The sequence below is a fragment of the Lupinus angustifolius genome, chromosome LG11 (genome assembly GCF_001865875.1).
Source record: "Lupinus angustifolius cultivar Tanjil chromosome LG11, LupAngTanjil_v1.0, whole genome shotgun sequence".
In the NCBI taxonomy this organism is placed as follows: Eukaryota; Viridiplantae; Streptophyta; class Magnoliopsida; order Fabales; family Fabaceae; genus Lupinus; species Lupinus angustifolius.
Window position 1 is genome coordinate 23116741 of NC_032019.1, and position 25979 is coordinate 23142719.

General features: G+C 31.8%; 1 protein-coding gene across 1 annotated transcript; it reads left to right on the forward strand.

The window, feature by feature from the left end:
* LOC109360395 (adenosine kinase 2) lies at positions 6188-11187 on the forward strand. Its single transcript, XM_019605273.1, has 12 exons — positions 6188-6371; positions 6560-6613; positions 8518-8564; positions 8726-8757; positions 9154-9255; positions 9358-9425; positions 9587-9663; positions 9753-9850; positions 9925-9995; positions 10075-10141; positions 10246-10429; positions 10805-11187. Exons 1-12 carry the CDS (start codon positions 6289-6291, stop codon positions 10945-10947), a joined length of 1026 nt encoding a protein of 341 aa, XP_019460818.1. The 5' UTR covers positions 6188-6288; the 3' UTR covers positions 10948-11187.

Here is a 25979-nt window from a genome sequence, read left to right on the forward strand (position 1 = left end):
CAATGTTGGACATTCCCATAATGTATTCCCTTATGTTTCCCTTGCCTTGATACCTCATGGAAATCAAGTTCTGTAACAGAGTACTTGTTTCCGCCTTATCGCTCTTTGCAAAGCGCTTTTCAATCTCAGCAAGGAAATCTTTGGCATTGTTTATCTCATCCGAGATAGTACCCCTAAAGACCTCTAGAATGACGCGCTTAATGATCATTAGACTCATGCGATTATAGTGATCTCACTTCTCATAATCCTTCCTCTCTTCAGAGGCACGGGGTTGCTCTACCCTTAATGCATAGTCCAGATCCATGCAGCCAAGAACAATTTCCATGTTCTCTTTCCAGTCCTTAAAATTTTCACCATTAAGGACCGGAACCGAATTCAAATTCGCAGATATTGAAGCAATCGATGTAGTTGATTCAAATAAAAGACAAAATATTAAAATATGCTCACAACTTAAAAATTATCAATGTGTTTAAACAATGGTATGTCCAAATCAAGATACCTAGTGCACCATTAACATCAAGTCTTTGGACAATGATATTAACTGCAAGTGGTACTTTTGTTGTAATGATCAAACATTCATAATAAGGCATGTCAACTGACGAATCCCTCTTTGGATTGATTCATCAGTCACATGTATAAAACTTTAAAATTATGATATGTTTATCATCACATGTGTGTATGATCTTCAGCCAAACATTAACTTTCCTTTGGGCCAGCTAATATTCGCATGAATAATCATACACACTTACATCTAATGTTCCTTATGAGTTATATCCATGAGAGAGGTCACTTTGGCGACATCTCACTTCAATTGGCTCACTTGAAATAATAGACAACCTTAATGGACAACCAAATAACAATTAAAACCAATGCACAAAGATATCAAAGCCTCATAAACTTTATCGTACTCTCGCTTGGGCGAGGTACTCTCTCGCTTGGGCGAGGTACCCTCGCTTGAGCAAGGCACTCTCGCTTGAGCGCAATTGAAACCAATGTGGCGAGGATCTCCTCGCTTAAGCGCAATAGAAGCCAATGCTTCTGTTTAGCTCTCGCTCGGGCGAGAGACTCTCGCTTGGGCGAGAGCACTGCGACAGAAGACGAACAGTGCGATTTCTGCATCGCTGTTCTTCGAAAAATCATCCAAAAAATCAAGAAAAAAACAGCAAAAAAATAACATTTATTCATTTCAAATCCTTTTATGTTCATATGGATAAGCATAAATATTTTTCTTAATCGATTCATGGCATAAACAAGACACCAAAACCCTAAATCAAACCAGATTTGGGGAAGAAAAGCAAGAACCTTAATTTAACTCATGAATCAAATTGAGGTGGCTCTGATACCATTTGTTGGAAAATATCTCCATCCGAAATCCATAGATTAAACGCGGGAGTCCTTATGACAAGGGCTTTGTTCCCATAACCTAATGTTTATGCCCATACATAAACCCAAATGGAACAACCATGGTCCAGACCGAAGAAACCCCAAATGAGTTCATGGTGAAGATGAAGAACATACCTTGTTGAGCCATTTATGGAATCTCGAAGGTATGAGGGTGATCTTCCAGATGATTGAGCGCCGAATGGTTTCCTTATGCTTCTCTAGAGGGGAATGAGAGAGCTCTTTTCTTGAGTGTTTGCCTTATGGTGAGGAGCGGTTTCTTATGAGGAGAGCTCCTTATATCTAGATGTGGATCACTAGGATAGTGTTTTATCCCTATGGATAACACTATCCTAATCCACATTTATTCTCCTTAACCCTACACCTTAAAACTTGTTGCTCTACAAATGGGGATCATAACCCATAAAAGTAACCCCGTAGTGGTTACTACTTTAGTTGCAATAATTCTGATTCAGTCCCTTCATCAAATCAGAAATTGTCTGAAGGTATCTACACGTATTATTATTTCATGACACATATGCCCTTAGTCACCAAATTAATTACTGAAGATCATTTTATATTTTGGCTAATTATATAATGGCCATAACACAATCATAGAATTATATTTATGACTCATAAATTGTCAGAAATTCTAACATTATAAGCATTGAAATTGGTGGTTGATTATGTTTTTTTTTCCTGGCTTGAGTAAGGCTATTTCTATTGCCTTAATTGATCAATAATATATCAACCTTCATTCTTTATACTATTGCCTCATTTCTTAGTTCTAACAATTCGTTCACAACTCAACTCATTATTTAGTTCGATAAATTTGATTCATGAACCAAACAATTCGAAGTTCAGCTAAAAATTAAGCTCATTTAATAAATGAGCCAAATATGAGTCAAATACAACTCGACTTATTAAATACATAAGCTGACTCAATTATATATATTATTATATGCATATATGTTTAATAATCTTTAAAGTTATACATACTAAATAAATAATTATCATTTCAACCAAACTATTTTCGAGTTGAGAAGTCGAATTAAGATACTAACAAAAGACTGTTGCCTTCATTGCTAGGGTGTCAAGCATCCGCAGTAGGCTACACAAGATCTATTCCCCTGTTTTTTAAAGGGTCCATTATGTAAATAGAAAGAGGACACTTTACCTAAATTATCTTCCAACTGCCTCAAGCATTACTACAATTTGACCTGTTATTATTGGATATAAGTCTGTCAAAATTGATTAAAACCTCGTGTTATAGCCTTGTAGGAGAAAATTGTAACTTTACCTTCATGAAATCATTGCTCTACAAGTTTACCTTCGGTGGCCAAACACATTTTATGACCTAAAGCCAAATAATAAAGGAAAAAAATTTGTGCAAATGTAGAGATTTACCCATTATCATTATATCATTCATCATTTATGATTGATCATAATTAACTCTTTAAAAGAATAATACAAATGAATGGTCGATAATATACTGACTATATGTAAATATTTATATTGACAATACATATATATTACACTTAATAATAAAATGGTGGATGTAAATTAGCAAGTTCAGTATATGTCCATATTTACTTGTAAATTTATCTATAAGATTATTTATGATATTTTTAATAAAATTAGTAGAAAGTGATACATACTTTTTTCTCACTTAGTTTAATGTTCAATAAAATTATTTATATACACACATAATATTTAGTATAATATTAAAAGTTAAAAGTGAGGCCTAAAAAAGTGGAAGAAAAAATTTGAGACCTTTAAATGCTTTATGGAATTGCGGGCCCTGGTTATCATATCAACTTAACTTACCTACTAAACCATTTTTATTTTTTAGTTCGACCTCATTTGCTATGGATGGAAAATTGGTAATTATTACAAGAAATACTTAATATTAACATCATACATCATTTATATAAAAGTATCATGAATGAATAAAGTAAATGCACTTAAATATATTCATAAAACATGATGAATGAACTTATATATCATTTATCTTATAAACATCACCTTCACATAAGAACCATAATTAATAGGGGCCTAAACATTTTTTTACTTATAATACTAGTTTTATCTCTATATGTTAAATTTGTTATTATTTGTATTACTTTTATATTACTCTACACATAAATTCATTGTAATCGTCTTTGTTTTATATTATTAAATAGTTAATATGTTTAATACTCATTAAGAAAATGACACCATAAAACTATATTGGACTCAATTTGATAATAAGTAACAATAATCGAGTCCAAAAAGAAAGTATGTCTTGCATTCTCACATTTGTATGAGAAATCTATTATTCAAAATTTATTATAAAAATATTACATAATTAAATTATTTGATATTCAAGTTAAATATACTTAAATTATGGGCCCAAATTTTTCTCTCACAGAGTCTACAAAATATCAAGACCGACACTACTGAACATATAGGTTCTTTGATCTTTTGAGTTTTTATGTACAATTATTCTCGACGACTAGAAATTCAACTTTTTCAATTACGGATGTTAGAATAGAAAATATATTGATGCATATGACTTGTATTGTAACCTTGACATACTCTCTTATGAAAAGTGATCAACCTTTTAATTCATACTTCTTTTACAAAAAAAGTGATCTCCATTTGGATTCAAACTCTTTCATAAATGATCATGTTATTAATACTTTTTTATTTCTAATTTTATTTATAATAAAAATAGAAATAAGATATTTGTATCACCTATTACATATAAATTTTAAATCTCAAACTTCTAAATAATGTTTAAAGAAAATATTAAATAGACTCTATAAATTTCAATTCTTTTACAAATTATTATTACAAATTTGTAAATATTAGCAATTGAGACTTAAGAGGTTGAGTGTGGCAAATGTACTTTTTAATTTGTGAAATTTAAATCCAATATACCAAAAGTTTTCTATATCTACATACTAATTTAGTGATATTTTGTCAAATACCTAAATGTATTATTAGTACATCAATTAATGAAAATTTAAATAAAGTATCTTATTTATTATTATGCAAAATTTTATTGAGTTGATATAGAAACATAGAAAATTTTTGGTATAAAGAATTTATATTCTCATTTGTATAAGGAGTGGAATGAAATAGTGACCCTTGCAGCAGCATTTTCTTATGTTTGGGTAAAAATTTAATGCAATTTTGTGTCTAATGTTTGGGGGTTGGTGTGGACTTTCGGTAGGTGAGGAGAAAAATAATTGCAAGATATTATGACCAAGATTTGAGTGACGTTGTGCCATTCCAGCTCCACTATTATTTTTCATTTTCCACCACTAGGCCCACTTTGGTAGGAAGGAGATAACCGGTGAGTGTAGGTGTAGTATAAAATTCAGTCAAGTTTTTTTAAGGTAGTTAACATAAAGAGTATTTAGTAGGGATGGAAATGAGGTTAACAATTCTAAATTTATTTAAGATTTGTTTCTTTAATTAGTTTGATGAATTTTGGTTATGCACTAAATGATTTGAATTAGATTTGAATGTTAAGTTCTAGACCTAAACTTAAGTTAAATATAATTTAATCTGTGAGTTTTATGAATTGAATCATTTATATACATATATATTTTATATTAAAATAAAAATATATGATCAGAACTCTCTATAGTTAAGTGTGCTTGAAAGGAAGTAATACTAAGATATGTGACTTTCTAGGAAGTCCTCGTCTTTCACATCTGTATATTCTCAAACACTTTTAAGGATTCAATTCTTGAGAGTGCATTTATTGAGAGACAATCATGTAAATTGAAAGTGATTAGTTTCTTACTAATAGAATGAGAAATACCATTGGTAGTATGAAAAATATTTTCTATCTTTATTCATTCATATTGATTATTATAATTTGAGATGAAAGCTAAATAAATTTGAGTTTATTAAATGGTTTCTAAATTCCTAAATTTTAATTAACTCGAGTTCAAATTGAAAAATAATTTGTATTTAATTTTTCTCGAAACTCAACTTAATTAATTATCAAGTTGCTTGAATCATCTCATTTTCACTCATAATAAAGTGTAAACAATGTTGTAATAATGAAATAATATTTTTATAACTATAAAAAACAGGCAATAAGACACTTTTGGCCTTTTTGTAGGCAAAAGATAATTTTATATTAAAAGAAAAGTAATTACAAGTGCTACAAGAGAAGATAGCAAAGAAAAGAAAAACAAAAACGATTACAAATCGAAATTACTATAGGAAAGTGGGTTAGAAACCCATTTCGAATAAGTAAAAAAATTCTTGTTCCTTTAACTATTAATCCAAATAAAAAAATAAACTCTAGCAAATTCAAAATTTAATCTCTCAAAATTTTACTCCGAGACTCTTAACTTTACTTATGGTCTAAGTGCTAGTCACTTGATGACATTACAAATCTTATCCACAGAAAAAATAATATGAAAGTGTAAACAAAATTTAAAGAAAAAAAGGTAAAAACTAAATTAATAAAAACAAATAAATTAAAATATAAAAAATATAACATTTAGAAGAAAACTAGTACACTTTGGACACTGGGAAACTTACCAAAAGATTTATGTAAAAATATATATATAGAGAGACAAATACTAAAATTTTAATTTTAACAACATATTAAAAATTAAATTTTAATTAAAATTTAGTCATTAATAATAACAAAAAAAAAACTAAAATACATTTCTCTCTAAATATAATATGTTTATAGGTGTCCATCCAAATTTTTTCTCCTAAACTTATTATTCTCTTCTAGAAGAAAAGAAGGAAATCATAAATAGCCTATAAAAACAAGTCATGTGTATGAACTTAACTACATCTAAATCTCATTCATTCATTGGCCATTACCTACCCATTTTCCTTCTCTCTCTTTGTTTTTTCTCTTTCTCTTTGTTTTTTCTCTTCTCTCCATCAATGGCGTTCGAAGGCATTCTTCTCGGAATGGGTAACCCACTTCTCGATATCTCTGCCGTCGTCGACGATGAGTTTCTCCAAAGGTATATCACTCACTTCATCCTTCTTTTTCATTTTTTCTTTCAATATTATTACTGTTTATAGTTTTGAGCTTAAAGTTGATAAGGAAAAGAATATACTCAAGAGATTTATTTTATGATTAAATCATAACTCATTGTTGATGGCATGGATCTGATCTCATTCTTTATTTTGTTGTGGATTTGTGTGACAGATATGATATCAAGTTGAACAATGCTATTCTCGCTGAGGATAAGCACAAATCTATGTAAGGCTTTACTTCTATTTATATATATTGACAACCATCCTTACAGTAAACAATAATGAGAAAAATGATCTACACACTAATAATATAAGAGTTTTTATATTGTTACTATAATTATCAATTGTTTAAAATTTATATTTATTAACTCTTAAATAAAAGTAATACAAATAAATGTTGATTGATTGTGTATAAATTTTTACACTGTCTGTCGGTAGATCTTACACTCATAAATAATAATAATAATTAATATGGACAGTAGAATGTTATTAAATTAACCAAAATTAAAAATAAATGCAAATGATTAAATATAAATGCTCACCTTTGTTTTTGAAGGAAACTAACTTTAATGCTCGATTAAAATAAATGTAACTTTTAAAGTGATAATTTGATCAACTGACTTTTGATATTATTTATTATAATTCTAAGATCTACCTACCATTCCGGAGGACGATAAATATCTGGACAACATGCACCACTAGTAATACCAGCGAATTTATGTTTTTTAACCAGCAAATAATTAAGACTGGAAAATTTGAAAACCACTGTTGGACATATTCACATACTGGAATGCCCAAACCTGCTGGTATTTGGACCCATAATTCATTCCTAAATACTATATATATTAGTAATATAAGTGTAATATCATGCTAATATACTAAATGTGATGTTATATTGTTGATATTATTAATTCATAAATGTGATGTAATGTTAGGTTGATTAAACAATACTTATTAAATAATTTTTTTATCATGTAATAGCTTTTTTTGGTGCTTGTTTGAGTAAAATGAATTATATTTAATATACAATTTAAATTGTGCTTTATATTTTTCTTCTTCTTTTGATTGTCTAAATAAAAATATAGGAATAAGACACACAATTGCATAAATTATTCATAATTATTTTTAATATTTTGTAAACTTATAGATACTTGGAAATCCGTTAAGTACTCAGAGACCTACAAGTAGTAATCCAATGGGTATTCACAAGTGTGAGGCAGATTTAAATCCAAAAGTAAATGAACTGATCCAAATAGTATATACTACTTAGATCCATTCGAACCCATTGTCCTTTCTACCTACAAAAAATTACTTACTATTTTTATATTAGAATCTTTTTAGTTGACTCAGTAGAAATACTTACTCCCAAAGTCCACCATTAATTTTATCGGGATCTAGTGGCTCCTATTGATTCATTGAAGGAGGTCACGTGATTAATAAATTGGTAGTTCCTTTCTTAAGAGGATAAACTGGTAATTTGAGTTGTATCTTGTTTTATTACTGTTCACAAATTTACAATTGAGCCTCTAGAGTTAGAATCCTCTCCATACTGGAGAAAGAAGTGCTATACAAAATAAAGTAAAAACTAAAATAAAACTACAATTATGTCATTCTATTTATTTTATAATGACATTTTTATCCTTAAACTAAGTATAAAAATAGTATTAACAGAGAGGATCCCTACTCACCATCTTCCCCCCATGAAAGCTAAAGGACAAATTTTTTCCCCTTTTTTAACTTTCATTTCAAGTGCTCTTATTTCACTTCACCCACTTGTATTCACATAGCTTCTTTTTGCACTGTTTTCACTTTTCACATTTGATTATAATCGAACCCACTTCACTTTTTGCACACTTCCACTCATTCTACCACCTATTTGACAGGGGCAGAGTGACATTATTTTCATTGAGAAGAATAAAATAGTCAATACTTTATTAATATGTGCCAAGTTAAAGTATCTATATTTTCCCAAAGAAATTACTTACAAAAAACTTAAAATCTCTAAAAAATTTGGGTGTCTCTGCACATCAAGTTTTTCCTTGCTATTATTTTTTACTTTGTGGGATATTTTCTAAAAAAACATTACAAAAGATGTTTTGTGAGTTCTTATGATCCTACAATCATTCTTAGGTATGAAGAAATGACAAGCAAATATAATGTGGAGTACATTGCTGGAGGTAATATATCAGATCTGGATCATTGTGCTTCATGTTAGAGATTATTACTTTGCTATGCAATATCATTAATATGCTAACAAAATAGAGATAACAGGAAAAGAAAAAAAGTGGAAGTGCACATTTCATAATTATGACAATTTCTATTATTTTCTTATTGGCAGGTGCTACTCAGAATTCAATCAAGGTTGCTCAGGTATTTACTTTCTCCTATAGGGAGTAATTCAGTCTTTTAAATTGTGGTTGCCGTTACAATTGCGGTCATGGTTACTACGATTGTGATCATTGCAGCCATTGTGATGCGGATTGCGGCCGTTGCAGTGTGAATTATTTTGTATTCAAAAAAATATTTTGAAATCCGATATGGTCCGACGTGACCCAAATTCGATCCGTTGTAGTTGCATTGCACCCAATGCGTCTTCATCATTGTGATTCATTATCACACCGCAATTGCGATATGATGCGGCTGTCACGACAACCGTAATATTGTGGCCGCATCACATGATGTAGTCCACAATTTAAATCATCCAGTAGTATACTGAATCTGAAGTTGTGGCCAAAGTAACTTACCATTTACCTTTGCGTCGTATAGTGGATCCTTCAAGCATCCGGTGCAACAAGTTTCATTGGTTGCATAGGAAAGGACAAGTTTGGGGAGGAGATGAAGAAGAATGGCAAACTTGCTGGTGTAAATGTGAGTTTAATCTTGTCATTTATTCTCTCCTTTGTCATATGCTACACTGTACTAGACCTTATAATCCAGTTTCTTAAATTAACTTCTTCGTCCAACGATCAGGTTCAATATTATGAAGATGAAAATACACCAACCGGAACTTGTGCTGTTTGTGTTGTTGGTGGTGAAAGGTGATGCCATAAGCTTTCCTCAAGTTTTTTTATATTGAAATACCACTTAAATAATTACATTTTATGCTGCTTTTGACTAGTATAATACATCTTCAGCTTACTATATTTTTGCTTGAAAAACAATTGTTTGAAGCTTTCTCTTTGGTTGTGTCTAAATATAGGTCGCTTATTGCCAACTTATCAGCTGCAAATTGCTACAAGTCTGACCATTTGAAGAGACCAGAAAATTGGGCATTAGGTACTATTTTGATTGATGTGGATCCTCTTCATTATATCTGAATAATCTTGATGACTGACATTTTTTTTTGTGCAATTATTTTGTAATAGTTGAGAAGGCCAAGTATTTCTATATTGCTGGATTTTTCCTCACTGTATCTCCAGATTCCATCCAATTGGTTGCTGAGCATGCAGCTGCAAACAACAAGGTAAGATATGATTAGAATTTGATACCCTTTTACTAGCATTTTCTGATACTTAAGCATATTATTTCTTTGTGCAGATCTTCACAATGAATCTTTCTGCCCCCTTTATCTGTGAGTTCTTCAAAGATGCCCAGGACAAATTTCTGCCGTATGTATCCTTCTCTGTTAAATTCAAATAAATGAAATTTTATGTAATTGATGTTAAGGACACTCATTCTGCAATTCAGATATATGGACTACGTTTTTGGAAATGAGACCGAAGCGAGAACATTCTCTAAGGTTCATGGCTGGGAGGTAATCATTATTCGTTACTTAACATGTCTCTGTGCTTGCAATTTTGGTTTAAAATTTAATTCTTTGTATGTCTTTTGAGTTCTGTCTCTTTTCCTTTTGACTAGACTGATAATGTCGAGGAGATAGCTATAAAGATTTCCCAGTTGCCAAAGGCATCAGGAACACACAAAAGGATAACTGTTATCACACAAGGTGCAGATCCTGTGTGTGTTGCTGAAGATGGAAAGGTGAAATTGTTCCCTGTAATACTGCTACCTAAAGAGAAACTGGTTGACACTAATGGAGCAGGTACAACCCTATTTCTTTTAGTATTTAAATGTGGAACAAAGTTATATATGCGGTTGAGTCGAAGTATAAACTTTTCCATTATGGTTATTTGGTGATGGTCGAGCTCACAAAATGCATGGAAGTTATGTATGCATCTAACTCACACACGCGTGCTCGTATATGTGTGACTTTCCATCTTTGCCCACTCTAAATTGCATTGAGTAGTTGATTACAGTCACCTAACCAATATGAGAAACCCATGATGTTATTCATGATTCCGGACGGATCTCAAGGAATAGATATTGGTAGTGTAATGCAAGATGGCTATTTTGTCTATAAAAAATGTTTGTGTAAATATTATACGTAAACCTTTCTTGTTCTTTTTTTTTTCTTCAGGAGATGCATTTGTTGGAGGATTTCTTTCACAATTGGTTCAGGAGAAGCCACTTGAAGAATGCGTGAGAGCTGGCTGTTATGCTGCAAATGTTATCATCCAAAGGTCTGGATGCACATACCCAGAGAAGCCTGATTTTCATTAAGTGATTCTTCAACTTTTGTTGCTCTTATGAAGATTTTTGATTATTGAGAAAGCACTACAATTGGTTTGTGATTTTTATATCCCCAGCTAGGCAAAATAGGTTGAAAAGGTTGCAGGGGGAGACAAATAATCCTATTAGGACATCCTTTATTGTTCTGCACTTTGTTATCACATCTTTTCTTTTTTTGGTTACATGTTATCAGTTGTTTTCATTAGATATATATAAAAACGGGTTTGCATATCATAATTGTGCTTACTCACAAAAACCATTGTTCATTGCAACTTCACTACCCATTATTTAAGAGGGGTGACTTCAATATGTTGTCAATATATGAGTTTTCATGCCCTATGTTTGAATTTATAAAAATGGGTGGAAAGATATTTTCAGTTTGAGAATTTGAAACCTGCTAGGGAAAAAAATAGTGTGAAAAGGTTGCAGAGTCAAATAGTTCTATTGGGGTTTCATTTCTTACTCTGCATTTCGTTATCATCTTCTTCTATTTTGGTCAAGATGTCACTTATCAGTTCTTTTTATTAGACTGGTTTTGCTATCTATTGCTGAGTATTGATTAAGAGAGATGAAATCTTATGTCTTAAAAATTGTTATTTAATGTTTCACTATTCGTGATTGATCAGAAAAATATTTAATTATTAAAATTTTAATTTAAATATATTTCTTAATTAATTACAATTTACAAGTGAATTACACAACTGATACACTTTTTGAAATAGAAAATGTATTCTTTGATATGTGATCTGATTTGGTGTAAATAATTTTAAAAATTTATATATTTAATATTCCAATGAGTGTGGCTTTATTAAGCATGTTATTCCAAAAAATTCATATGATTGATTGGCAGCGATTTTGTGCATATCCCAATTATTTGAGTAGACACACTTTGCCAGCCAGCCATCTTTCCACTTGCATTCCTATCTTTCTCTTGAGTTGTCACTCTATCTAGACCACATTATCATTTATTGTCACTTTTCCCTATCTAGTATGAAAGAAAAAGCAATAGAGTGAAAGATGTGAAAAATATATAAGTTAAGAATTGTTTAGAAAGTATTAGAAAATACTATTGGTCAATTCATATTATATCTTGTCAATTGTAATTGATTTGAACCACCAAGTTGTTGGTTTAGTGGTATAAAGTCTTACTGGATCCTCAAGGTCGAGAATTTGATTCCTGGAAGTAGGGATGGCAAAAATTATGGCTGAAAGGTGAATGGGCGTGAGGAGAATTTGAGTGCTGCAATCTTGGTGGAGTCATAATCTGAGGAGATCAAAGACAGATCCATCAAGACATTGAAAATGGTAGGCAATGGCGGCAATCTCCCATCCATGGGACTTCCTATTCTAATAGACAAAAATTGGGACAGATGGAGAACACAAATGAATGTATTGTTTAGCTTTCAAGAAGTGAGTGATGTTGTGGATGATGAAGTTCTTCCACTGAATCTTGATGCCACTGAGTTGCAGAGGGCAACATACAAATATGCCAAGAAGAAAGACGATAAAGCATTGTTCTTGATTCATCAGTGCGTAGATGATGGACACTTTGAGAAGATTCAGAATGTTAACAATGCAAAGTAAGCTTGGGATATCTTAATTCGAAGCCATGCTGGTGGAGATAAGATAAAGACGGTAAAACTTCAAACCCTCATGAGACAATATGAGCTATTGAATATGGAAGAAGATGATAAGATTGGTGAATACTTCACCAAGATTCTGGCCATCACAAACTAGATGAAAGGCTATGGAGAACAGATCTCAGATCTCATAATAATTGAGAAGATCATGAGATCCTTGCCTCAGAAATTCGACTTCATTGTTGTGGCAATAGAAGAATCAAAAGACATCAATGCAATGAAAATTGAGGAACTACAAAGCTCCTTAGAGGCATAAGAGATGAGGATGATTGAGAGGTGTCCAACCGAGAAAATAGAACAGGTACTCAAAGCAAGCCACTAAAGAGATGAAGAAAAAAGGAAAGACAAAAGATGGAAGGGAAAACAGAGCCATCTGAGGAAATGGCCTACAAACTCAGATAAAAGCAAACCAAATCATGATTGGCCTGAGTTTTCTGATAGAAGAGGAGGGTCAAGAATGAATCAGAATATAAAAAAGGTTTGACAAAAGAAAGGTGGAGTGCTATAATTGCCATAAACAAGGACATTACTCATATGAATGTCATACAAACAAGGCCAAAGTAAAAAAGAGTGAAGAAGCCTACACTGCACAGGAAGAATCAGACTTAGAACCTCTAAGCCTGATGGTAGTTCACTTGAGGTAGAAGGAACTGGTGATGTAGTCATAATGAGACAGAGTGGATCAAAAGCCATAATATCAAATGTGCTCTATGTGCCCAAGATGAAATGCAATCTACTAAGCATAGGCCAACTAGTAGAGAAATGATCCAGTGTTCTAATGAAAGATGGAATGCTTGAACTATTTGATCCTGAGAATAAACTCATAATAAGAAGTAGATTGACAAGAAACGGAACATTTCAAGTTGATATCAAGGAAACTGAAGTACAATGCTTGGCCACCATGGAAACCAAGGATGTAAGTTAGTTATGGCATTCAAGATATGGGCATCTGAACTTCAGGAGTCTACAACATCTAGGACCAAAACAATTGGTCACAAGGATTCCTATAACTTCCCAGCCAGAAAAGGGCATGTGAGTTTTGCTTGGTTGGGAAGCAAACCATGAATCCTTTCAAGTCAGAAGGGTACATGAGATCAAGATCAATCCTAGAAGTGGTTCACTCAGATGTAGGTGGTCCTTTTGAAATACCCTCACTAACTGGAAATAGATATTTCATTATATTTGTTGATGAATTTAGTAGGATGATTTGGTTAGAAATGTTGAAAATCAAGAGTGATGCATTTGAAGCATTCCTAAACTTCAAAGCATCAACAGAAAAGGAAAGCGGAAAACAACTAAAGGTGTTGAGAACAGATGGAGGAGGAGAATTTACTTCTAATGAACTTGAGAACTACTGCAAGAAGCAATGGATCAAGCATGAAGTAATTGCACCTTACACTCCACAACACAATGGTCTTGCTGAAAGGAGGAATAAGACTATCATGAACATGGCCAGAAGCTTAATCAAAGAGAAGGAACTTCCACAAAGGTTATGGGCAGAGACTGTGTCAACTTCAGTCTACTTACTAAACAGATGTCCAACAAAGAAACTAGAATGGAGAGTCCCTCTTGAAGTTTGGTCAGGAAGAAAACCATTTGTTGGCAATCTTAGGATCTTTGGCTCACTAGCCTTCAAACACACACCAGATCAAAAGAGGACCAAACTTCAGGATAAGAGTGAGGCAATGGTGTTTGTAGGTTATCATCCTACTGGAGCTTATAGATTATTTGATCCATTGAGAGAGAAGATTCAAATTAGTAGAAATGTCCTGGTTTTAAAGGATGAACAATAGGATTGGAAGAACATGCATACAAGTCTGAAAAGGATGTTCCCTAGACTAAATGAAGATGACTCAAGCATAGAAAATTTGGCTGAAAGAGCAAATGAGGAAGGAGAATCAACAACAGATGAAATCTCTCTAACTCAAAGATCACAAAGGCAAAGAACAAGACCTATCAGATTTAGTGACTAAGAAGTGCACACTAATGATCAGATAAATGAAGAAGGAGATCTGATTCACCTAGCACTGATGGTAGAGGCATTACCCATAGATGAAACTGATGCTCTAAAACAGAAGGTGTGGAAGAAAGCAGTGGATGAAGAAATTGAATCCATTGAAAGGAATAAAACATGGAATCTAGTTGAGCTACCAAGAGACAAACATCAAATAGGAGTGAAGTGGATCTTTAAGCAGAAGATAAATCCTAATGAATCAATCTCCAAATACAAAGCCAGATTAGTTGCAAAAGGATTTCTATAAAAACAAGGCTTAGACTATACAGAAGTGTTTGCTCTCGTGGCTAGAATTGAGACTATCAGATTGGTTATTGCAATTGCTTGTGCAAGAAACTGGACTTTATTTCAGTTTGATGTAAAGTCAGCATTCCTTCATGGTCCTCTAGTTTAAGAAGTCTATGTACAACAACCTCCAGGCTTCATAACAAATGGAAAGGAGCATATAGTTTACAAACTAAACAAGGCCTTGTATGACCTGAAACAAGCACCCAGGGCCTAGAACAGAAGAATAGAAGCATTCCTGGACAAACTTAGCTTCCAAAAGTGTTCAGTTGAGCATGGAGTGTATGTCAAAGAAGGAAGACAAGGAGAGTTGCTAATCATCTGTTTATATGTATATGATCTACTTGTAACTAGATCAAATCCAGAAGGAATTGAAGAATTCAAGAGGACTATGAAATCTGAATTTGAAATGACTGACCTAGGGAGGCTAAGCTACTTCCTTGGTATGGAGTTCGCATACACAACTGCTGGAATATTAATGCACCAAAATAAATATGCTACTGAGATGCTAATCAAGTTCAATATGAACTCTTGCAACACAGCAACCACCCCTACTGAAACCAATCTGAAACTAACAAGAGATGAGAATGGTGAAGCAGTAAATGAGACTATGTTCAAACATATAGTTGGATCACTAAGGTTCCTATGCAATAGCAAGCCAAATCTAGCATATGGGGTGGGTCTAGTGAGCAGGTTTATGTGCAAACCAAAGAAAACTCACATGTTGGCTGCTAAAAGAATCTTGAGGTACATCAAAGGCACATCAGATTATGGAATCCTATTTCCAACAAGAAAACAGAAACCTACTCTTGAACTACTTGGCTTTGCAGATTCTCATGGTGCTCCAAGAAGCAAGAAGTCATTGCTTTGTCAAGTTGTGAAGCAGAATACATCTCAGGATGTTATGTTGCATTCCAATTTGTATGGTTGGAAGAATTGCTTAAAGAATCCAGTAAGCCATAGCAGAAGTAAGCATATAGAGGTGAGATTCCACTTTCTAAGAAACTTGGTGAACAAAGGAAAGCATGAGGTTGTGCATTGCAAAATAGATTTACAACTTGCAGATGGTTTCACTAAGGCATTAAAACCAGAAAGGTTTGTGAAGTTAAGGAGAGGAATATGTGTTGAAACACCTACATACTTGAATTAGGGGGGAATTTTAAATTAGAAATACATAATTCAAGTATGTAAATGTAGGTTGGTAAAGTTGTTAGTACCAGATATAGAAAGTAGTTAATTCAAAGTTAATTGGTAGTTAAACATATTCACTATAAATAGAAAGGAATGTGTGATGGTTAGTTGATTTTCCTCACATTCAATACAATCATTCATTCTCATCCTATACTTTATCTCTTCTTCTACTCTCAGTTTCATTCTCTTCTTTTCCAAAGTTCTAATAAAAATAAGTTATGGGTGGGAGTGAGTATCATGATACTCGTCCCGTGGGTACCCGCATATTTATAAATTTATTTTTCAATTAAATAATTTATATATATTTTATTATTATTATTATTATTATTATTATTATTATTATTATTTTATGATTATATATGATATACTTTTGTATTATTTTATAATAAATTTCAGTGATTGAAATATATGATAAGTTTAACATGTCTATAAATTTTATTATTCATGTAATAATTATTTTATATGTATTGATTATTATAAATATATATTGAAACTTAAAAATTCGTAGGTTACTCGCAAATACCCGCTACTCGTGCGAGTATCCGTAAATAGTGTAGGTAAGAGTACGGGAAAGCATTTCCTGTGCCTGTTTGCCCCATTGTCATCCCTATGTGGAAGTGACGTTTGTTGGAATGAACAACTACGAGTCCCAAAAATGATTAATTCCTTACCCAAAAAGGTAAGGAGATTAGTACCCCAAAAAATTATGACTGGCTTGTGCAATGAAAAAAATTATTTTGAAAATGACAATAATGATTCAAATTTTAAACACCATAATTGTTTGTAATATATTTGGTCATTAAATCATTTCAATAATTAAGTTATATGTTTGATAAAAAAAAAGTTATATGTTTCAAAATATAATATTTATATTCATAATGTATTATATTTATTATAACTAGCTTGTTAATATGTATTTTGTGTCTGCCGACTCACATTCTTGTTTAATGATATTAAGTATTCAATTTTTATATTTTTCATTTTAGAGAATTATAATATTATTTTATTAAGTACACTTCATGTTATAAATTTTTTGTATTTATTATAATTTCCAATTTAAGGTGAGATATGTGGCTATTGTGTTAATGATGGTTACTTAAGATTATATAATTTTTTTATAAAATTAAAAAATATTAAGGGTAAAATAGGAAAATAAAAATTATACCATGATGATAGTTACACCATATTTTAACTTTATATATAATTTAATCGATATGTGGTTAAATGAGTATTTGTTGTGATAATTGATACAATATTAATAATATTATTGATTGATAAAAAGAAAGAATAAAGAAATAAAAATACGTGATTATGTGATTTTTTATTAAATAGACAATTAAATGTTAAGATTATTTTATTAAGCTAATAATAAAATTTGTTTCTAAATTTAATTCAAATGATAAATTAAAAGTTATTTTAAAATTTTAGCAATTAAATTTATATTGTTTAAAATATTTTGGAATTAAACTTTGTAATTCGTTTGAAGAGTAAAATCACTATTAATACCTTATAATGGTATCACATACATATTTTATGTAGTCTATAAGTATCACTGACAATTGGGGCAAAACCCATCCATCCGCCTTAAAATGCTCAATTTGTCCAAAAATATTTCAAACATGCAAAATGGGTGGTCCGTGAGTATTATTGAAGAAAGTATTTGTGAAAAGATAAAGAAAAGAGAAAATAGGATCTTGAAATAGAATATTTCTCAACTTTTATTGAACTAAAACTTGATTACAATGATCAAGTTTGTTCCTTTAAATAGGGGGAAAGCAAAATAAAAAGTAACAAACTAGTAACTGCATTAAGTGGTTACTTATCTTAACAACCCAAAAATTAATTATGCATGTGACAAATTGACATATTTTGCATGTGACAAATATGTTAATTTATACATCAGAAAGTAATTGAAAGAAATATTAATAACTAGGCTTAACTAACTCTTATTCTCTAATAGTATTGAACATCAAAATACAAATGTGTATATATTTTGTCAAATGTGAAAAATTGTGCTCCATTTGTTATATGAATTTGTATATGAAATGTGAGAAATTATTATTGTTTTCTTATTATATATACGTAATAAATTTATATTTTGTATATTATATATATATATATATATCCATGTGTATTTTGTATGCAAATTATGTACTATGTATATTTTATATGTATTGTTCCATTTGTATCACTATTTTTTTTATAATAAATACATTTGTATATTAGTATGCAAAGTATTTATTTCTTATTTTGTATTATTAGTATATATATATTTATATATGTATTTTGTAATTTTACTTGGGGTGATCTGTAAGCTCGCCTTACCCATGTTTAAGGCGGACAAAACATAACATTTCATTATCCTTTTAAAAACAGATATGCATATGTCCGTCCTAATTTTGATGAGCATTGTATGGACACGAGCAACGTGAACAGGACCACACTCGTTGCGAAAACTAATTATAAGGTGGATGACAATAATGAAAGTAGTTTTGTCATTTTTGAAATTTGGTATATTATTTCCCTCTTAATTCATACATTTCATGAGAAAACAAATTGTATGGGAGATCCACCACAATTATTTAAAACCAAATGAGTGAGATTGTTTTTTTTAAGTACAAACCAAATTGGTGAGATTGTAAACCATCATAAATTTATCTCTTCTTATCTTTTATTCTTTGGAACTCACTTCAAGCAAATGAAACATAACTCCATTTTACATCCCTCAATTCACGCCTCATTATTTTTCCTTCTCGGAAGCCAAGCCTCACTTTATTGATTTAGTCATATCAATAGATGAATGAATATTGGGTAATGAACCCACATTGGTGAGAAAAAATTGAAATGGATGTGAATCTTTTCTATTTTGTAGCGTTTAGTCTTTGTATCATGTAGAGTCTACGTTTTATTAATATAATTAGAATAAGGGAGAAATTTTATTTCAATAAGAATTTAATATTCATTCAATATTAGTATAAAGTTTTTTACATTGTCAATATTCATATATCATTTACTAAAAAAGTATTGGTGTGGTGATGTAAGATCCACTAGATCCCAGGATGATCAAAGGTTAAGGGTTCGACTCTTGGAAGCGACGCTTGTTGGGAGGGGCAACCATGAACCTCGAAAGTGATTAATTCCTAACCTGAAAGGGTGGAGGGATACTTTTAGTAGTATCAAAAAATATCATATATCATTGATGTATGAGTAGGGATTCACTTACTTAAAGAGTAAATTTTTTAAACTTACTCGTCATCCTAGCCGTCAATTCTATGGACATATAATGATTTAGATTTACTCACTAATTCAAATCATTGAATTTGCACAGAATTGATGGCTAGGATGATGAGTAAATTTAAAAAACTTACTCTTAAAATTAGCAGATTCCTATAATATTTTCATTAAATATTCGATAACTATATATATATATTAACAGTATAAAAATATTACTTGTAGACCATTTTCTCTTTAAATACTTAAGCTTATATATTCACAACGCCTACTGCCAGATCCTAAGAATTCCTTGAATTAAAGGGATATTTCAACCCATGTTTTTATTTATTGGAACTTGATTGAGTACTAATCAAATTGCATGGAGATTTTTTTCCCAATGAAAAACTAACTGCGCCTAATTTGAGTATAGTAGAAATCTTTGTATACTGCTATATGAAATTAATTTTTCAATATTATTTTCATATATAGCAAAGTTGAGCATTTTGTCAAATTGACACTTAAATTTATGATTCAAGTATTAAAAGGACTGTTAAACATGAAAATCATTAAAATTCCAATTCCAATTATATGTCTTAATTCCATGCTCAATAATTTGTCTTTGCTTATGCTAAATCAACTTTTGTATTGTGTTGATTTTGTGTATGCTTCTACTACTTATATATGTCAAGTCAAGCGTGATGCTTACTCGATCTAATACTTAAATAAAGTGTTTTTTAAGAGTTACATTTTATCTGTTTTATAATATATTTACTAATTTATTTTCTTAGTTAGTTGGAACTTCTAAAAGTCTTGATGGCATTTTGAAAGAACAAAAATCATCTGATAATGTGATGACTTGTTTAAACTAACTTATTGGAATGGTAGTTAAAGTTACAGTTAACTCTTAAACTCTTATAAGTTTATGATTATGAAAACAAGGAACTCTTGAGTTTCAAACCTATGCTTATACATAATTTTGTAACATAATTAATTCTCTTCTCATTTTTGTTGAAAATTTAGCTTGAATTACATATGTTGCAATATATGTTGGATGTCTGAAGCTAATTTTATATGAGTTTAAAATTTATGCACTGTCAGTGTAAATTTTTTTTTATACAGTCAACCTATCATCCACTATTGATTTGTATTATTTTATTTTTTAGAGTAAATATTACTTAACATATAAATAATGAATAATTTACTGACAATGTAAAAAACACTTACACTGTCAATATATAAATTATTAAATCTATTTTATATTCTTAGTACTATTTTTGTATTATTTTACCAAGGTACAATATAAAGTAAGAGGTCGATTAAAAACCTTAAAGATATGTGTCAAATATTGTGTTATATTTTATACTTTCTATTTTTATTTGCCTTTTTTTTATATGAAGTTGGAATGGAGAATAATAATTTGGATGTATTTTGTAACTATACTTTGATGTGCCAAAATATGTTGATAAGTAAATATTGAGATAGGTAAACAATTAGAGTTTATCATAACGCCATGAGTTTACTTAAACTCATGTTTTTTTGTACTATCAATGATATTTTTTCACCTTTTTGGATAAGGACTAATCATTTTTGGGGAGTTCGTGGTTGTCCCTCCCAATAAGTTTCGCTCTTGGGAACCTAACATTCAACTTTGGGGATTTAGTAAAACCTTATACCACTAGACCAACATTTTGTTGGTTAAACTCATATGAAGGACTGACAATGAACCGAACAAACTCGGTATTCGTTTGAAACTCGATTTGTTATTTAGCTCGATAAAATCTAGCTCATTAAATTTGATGTAGTTCGACTCGTTTGGTTCATGAACTGGCTTGATATATATATATATATATATATATATATAAACTAGTTTTTAAGTTTATTATGACTCATACATAATTTTTTATATTTATTGTTATTATATATAAACAAAATTATATATATAGACAAATTTTGCAGTATTTTTCAAAATTTTATTAATTATTTGAGTTGTCCAAATGAACCATTCGAACTGAATCGAACAATTCGCGAACTTTAACCGAGCTGAACTCGAGCTAAAAAAATAACTCTTATCAAACTCAAGTTGAGTTTCGAGCCGAACCAATCCTTATTGAGTTGAACCAATCTGAGCTCTGGTTCAACTCGGTTCAGCTCATTTCCAGTCCTACTCATATGTTTGACACCTTACTCATTGGTGTTTAGTGTCGTTTAGTTTATATTGAACACCTCAAAAGTGTTCACCTCAAATCAGAATATTTTGGTTGATTCTAAACTTTAATGTTTGATGACCAAAATTTTCCCTTCTTCACATTTTCTAATCTTCTGCTGAACATGTGTAAGTCAAATTATCAAATAAAATGCCCATATTCTCATGTGAGATGCCCAAAATATTAGAATATTCCTTATACCAGATTAAAAAAACTCCCATTGACAGCCTAATATAATCAAAATCACTATATTTGATGGCTTATAATTTGAATCTTCTGTTTTTTTCTTCCGTTGAATGGTATTAGAAATTTCTATCTACAAAATTCCTAAATCATGTGTTGTACTAATGATCTCTTACTTAATATTAATAAATATTATTTAAAAAGCTCAAATACTACTAATCAAAAAATGAGTTTAATTAATGATCTAAGCAAATAATTGTATCAAAATTCTAGGGTAGGTTTGGATCAAGCCAAATCAATCTAGGAACATCCTTATTCATCTTAGTAACACTCTTATACAAAATGGATGTCACTTTTATACTATGATTTATGTATCTACACCATTTTCTTTTTTCGATATAACAAAAAATATCTCCTCATAATATAAACAAGACAACCAAACTAGAACAATATGAAAATAAATTGTAAAAGTTAAGAAGAAAATTTTACTGAATTGATTCATTCCTTCAATAGCTGTAACAGCAGGCTATAAAAAAGTATTAGACAATTTAGGATTACATTACTAGATAATGGGCTACCTTAACATGTCAGGCCCAACTAAAACAAGCAAAGCATTCAAGCTACATAAAGAAAATATTCAGCAACATATAATAAGATATAATTGTCCTCCATGTAGTCCTTAAGTCAAATGGGCTTATACTTGATCCGTTTAGAATTTGGATAACCATCATTGCCCACATCTTCAAGTGGGACTTTGTCCTCAAGATCCTTGTGGTCTGCTGTCCAGGGTGGTAAAGGGGGCGTGGATAGGGGATACTAGGAGAGAGTAATGGCAAGACTAGAGAGTGGGTATAGTTGGGAAAAATTGTTGGTGGAGTTGGGGGCATTTGGGTGGGGGTATCGTGCTGGTGGGATTAGGGTTAGGGCTTGTAGAAGGTCTTGATTGTGGCAAAGGGTTGAGAGGCAGGTCTGGTGAAATGTAGATGGCCCACAAGAGGTAGTAGTGTCTCCTTGAAGAGTGATTGGTGTGTGACCAACCTTAAAAGACATGGAGGGTATCACAAAATTTGAGGTAACAAGACCCGAAGTCCTTAACCACTCGATGCCTAAGACAACATATGCACCTTTTATCGGGAGCTAGTATAAGGGGATATGAAATAGCTGGTTTTTTTTAGAACAATAGGAGTGCTCGAGCATAACCTAGAATAATAGATGTGTGCCCCATTTTCAACTACTGGAAAATGTGGCATTGGTGAGATTTGAAACTATAAGTATGAGCCAAGCGAGGTTGAATGACATTTTGAGAACTTTCAGTGTAAATCAACACTATGACGAGATGCCCCGAAATAGTCCCCTAAAACTGTAAGGTTTTCAGAGATGGTTGACCTTTTAGAGCTTGTTCTGAAAGTTGGAAGTGAATAAGTCTTGAGTTGGATGGTCAGACTCATCCTCAAGTGTATCCGTGGAAGATACATTAGAGTCTGGATCACTAAGAAAATCATCCACTAATAGAAGTAGGAACTTATTCTATTGACACAGATGTCTTGTGTGGAATATTCATTGTAGTTGTAAGAGAGACCTAAGTAGTCAATAGTGTGCTGTCGCGCTGAGGTAGAGACGTTGTGGTGGTTGCAAGCCCTTCAATGCAACGAAGGAGAGTGTAGCGGCGCGGATGGCCATCACGGCTATCACAAGTGATAGAATACTGATTTCATGGGAAAAATCGTGAGTCAGAATCTTCACCAACATGGATGTGCACTAAAACCCTAATTTTTAAAGGGGAAAAACCCTTTTTGCCCTTATTTTTTAATATGTGGCAACAAGGTTGTATGGAACCCTAGTTTTTAAAGAGAAAAAACTCTTTTTGCCCTTATTTTAATACATGGCATGATTTTTTAGGGTTTTGGGAAATTTCCCCCTCCATCTTATTCTCTCTTCTATTAACATCTACAGTAGAAACGTGAAATCTACAGCAGAAACATGTAAAACCCTCCTCTTCCCATTCTTTCCCTCTTTCTATAGCCACAGTGACTATCATCTCAACCTCCAGCATACATATTTCTACGGCAAAACTTCTTCCCTCCACTTCCCTTCTCACATACCTATTTCTTTTACAACCATGGCATCATCTCAACTTCTATGTTTTAAGGTTTTTAATTATACTACTTCATTCTCCCTATTTCAAAACTTAAAAGAGTACAAATTACTTACATTTTTAGTCTTTTAATGCATTTTCCCTTGGTGGTAGCTAGGGCTAGCAATGAATCGAACCAAATTGATATTTGTTCGAAACTCGAATTGTTATTTAGCTCGATAAATTTGGTTTATGAACCAAATGAGCTGAAAATTGAGCATGTTAAATAAACGAGTCAAACTTGAGTTGGACATAGTTTGACTCGTTAGGTTCATGAGCTGATTTGATATATATAAACTATTTTTTATGTTTATTATGACTCATACATTATTTTTTATATTTATTGTTATTATATATATAAATAAGATTATATTTATATATATTACAACTTTTGCAACATTTTTACAATTTTAGTTAATTAAGTTGTTCAAATGAACCATTTGAACTGAATCGAACAATTTGCGAACTATAATCGAGTCGAACCCGAACTAAAAAAATAACTCCTATCGAACTCGAGTCAAGTTTCGAGTTGAGCCAATCCCAGGGATGACAATGAAAGCCGAACCTATGAGTACTCGTCCGAACCCAACCCAAATTTAAAGAGAAAATCCATTGTGATTGGGTTTGAGTTCGGGTTTTACCCGAGTATAATGTTCAGTTTCGAGTTTGATACATGTAATACCCTACCTCGAACATGCCCCAATGTAGTTTTGGTTCCTCAATTAATAAAATGTTTTGGCACTTGCAGCTAGAAAAAATGTAGCATATTACTACTGCAGTATTGCCCAAGGTGTAAATGTGTTTATATATATATATATATATATATATATATAATAGTTTCAGGTTTCAGTCGGGTTCGGGGATAGTAATATTATTTTTAACCTCGCTTAGTTGGGGGTAGGGTTTTAAATTTCTGGTTCGGGTAAGTGCAAACTCGGCCCAATCCACCCCGTTGCCATTCCTAGCCAATCTTATCGATCTGAACTGAGCTGAGCTCTAGTTCGACTCGATGGCTCGTTTCCAGCCCTAGCTGTAGTGGTCATCCCGCTATAATGGTTTTTGGGTCAATTGTTATCCGCAATTGACTACCTAGACAAAGGCCTTGTAATTGTCGCTCCTACATTTGGGGAGTGGTGAGCCGGTGAATGGTGGTAGGGTTGGTTGGGTCTATTGGCAAGGTGACGTGTGTGTGGACGAGTTGTTTGGGCGGGAATATGAATGGTAGGGAGTAGTGTTACGAAATTGTTTTTGATTGACCAGTTTTAGTATGAGTTTTGATTCCACCAATTTAATAAGACCTAACGCTTCAACAATATGTCTAGGTCGTAGAGCAACCAATTCTCTATGTATGTCAGTATTTAGGTCAAAAAGAAAATAATTTAGGATTACCTCAGGTGATAATCCCCACACTCTGTTCTAGATTTTTTTGAACTGTTGTTGATATTCAACCATCATGCCTATCTGGCGGAGTTTGAAGAGTTTCGCTTCATGGTTTTCATAATATGAATGCCCAAAACATATTTATAATGAGCGAGTAAAACTCTTCTAGTCTTTGATACTCATATTATAAAACCCCCCATTTAAACCAAGTTGAACACCTCCACTTTTATGTAGAAATAGATAATAGGTAAACGGTGATCAGGAGGTACTTGATATAACTAGAAAAAACTGTTCAGCTTGAAACTTCCAATCTAATAATTCGGATCCATCAAAGGGGTTTAGTTGGAGTTTTGGGGCTCTAGGTTGTTGTACATGTGGAGAGGCTATGGGGTAAAGGAACTAAAATCTTTTAAAACATGTGGTTGTTTCTCCTAACAAATGTTGTTATCAGAAATCAAACATTTGACATTTTGGTATATCTAGAAATTCAATGTGGCTTTATACCACTAGACCAACAACTTTTTAATATATACTGCATTTCCTAACCAAACATAAATTTTGAAATATGAATAGCTCACTCCTCCTAATGATTTCAAGCATTTTATTTAGTTTATCTATCCCTCTGCAAAACAATTATAATTTTAGACATTTTGCATGAAATGCAAATAGATTAAGTATGTCAATAGCTTTACCGTGGGTTACCAATTCTCTTCACTCAGCCATGTATGTGAAACAGTGAGCTATGGGCAGAGTTGTTACACATGGTCAAGCTTTATGTC

Coding starts and splice junctions, on each gene's coding strand:
- LOC109360395 (XM_019605273.1), top strand. CDS start 6,289: ATGGCGTTCGAAGGCATTCTTCTCGGAATGGGTAACCCACTTCTCGAT. Junction 10,142..10,245: donor CTAAGGTTCATGGCTGGGAG/GTAATCATTATT, acceptor CCTTTTGACTAG/ACTGATAATGTCGAGGAGAT. Junction 10,430..10,804: donor GGTTGACACTAATGGAGCAG/GTACAACCCTAT, acceptor TTTTTTCTTCAG/GAGATGCATTTGTTGGAGGA.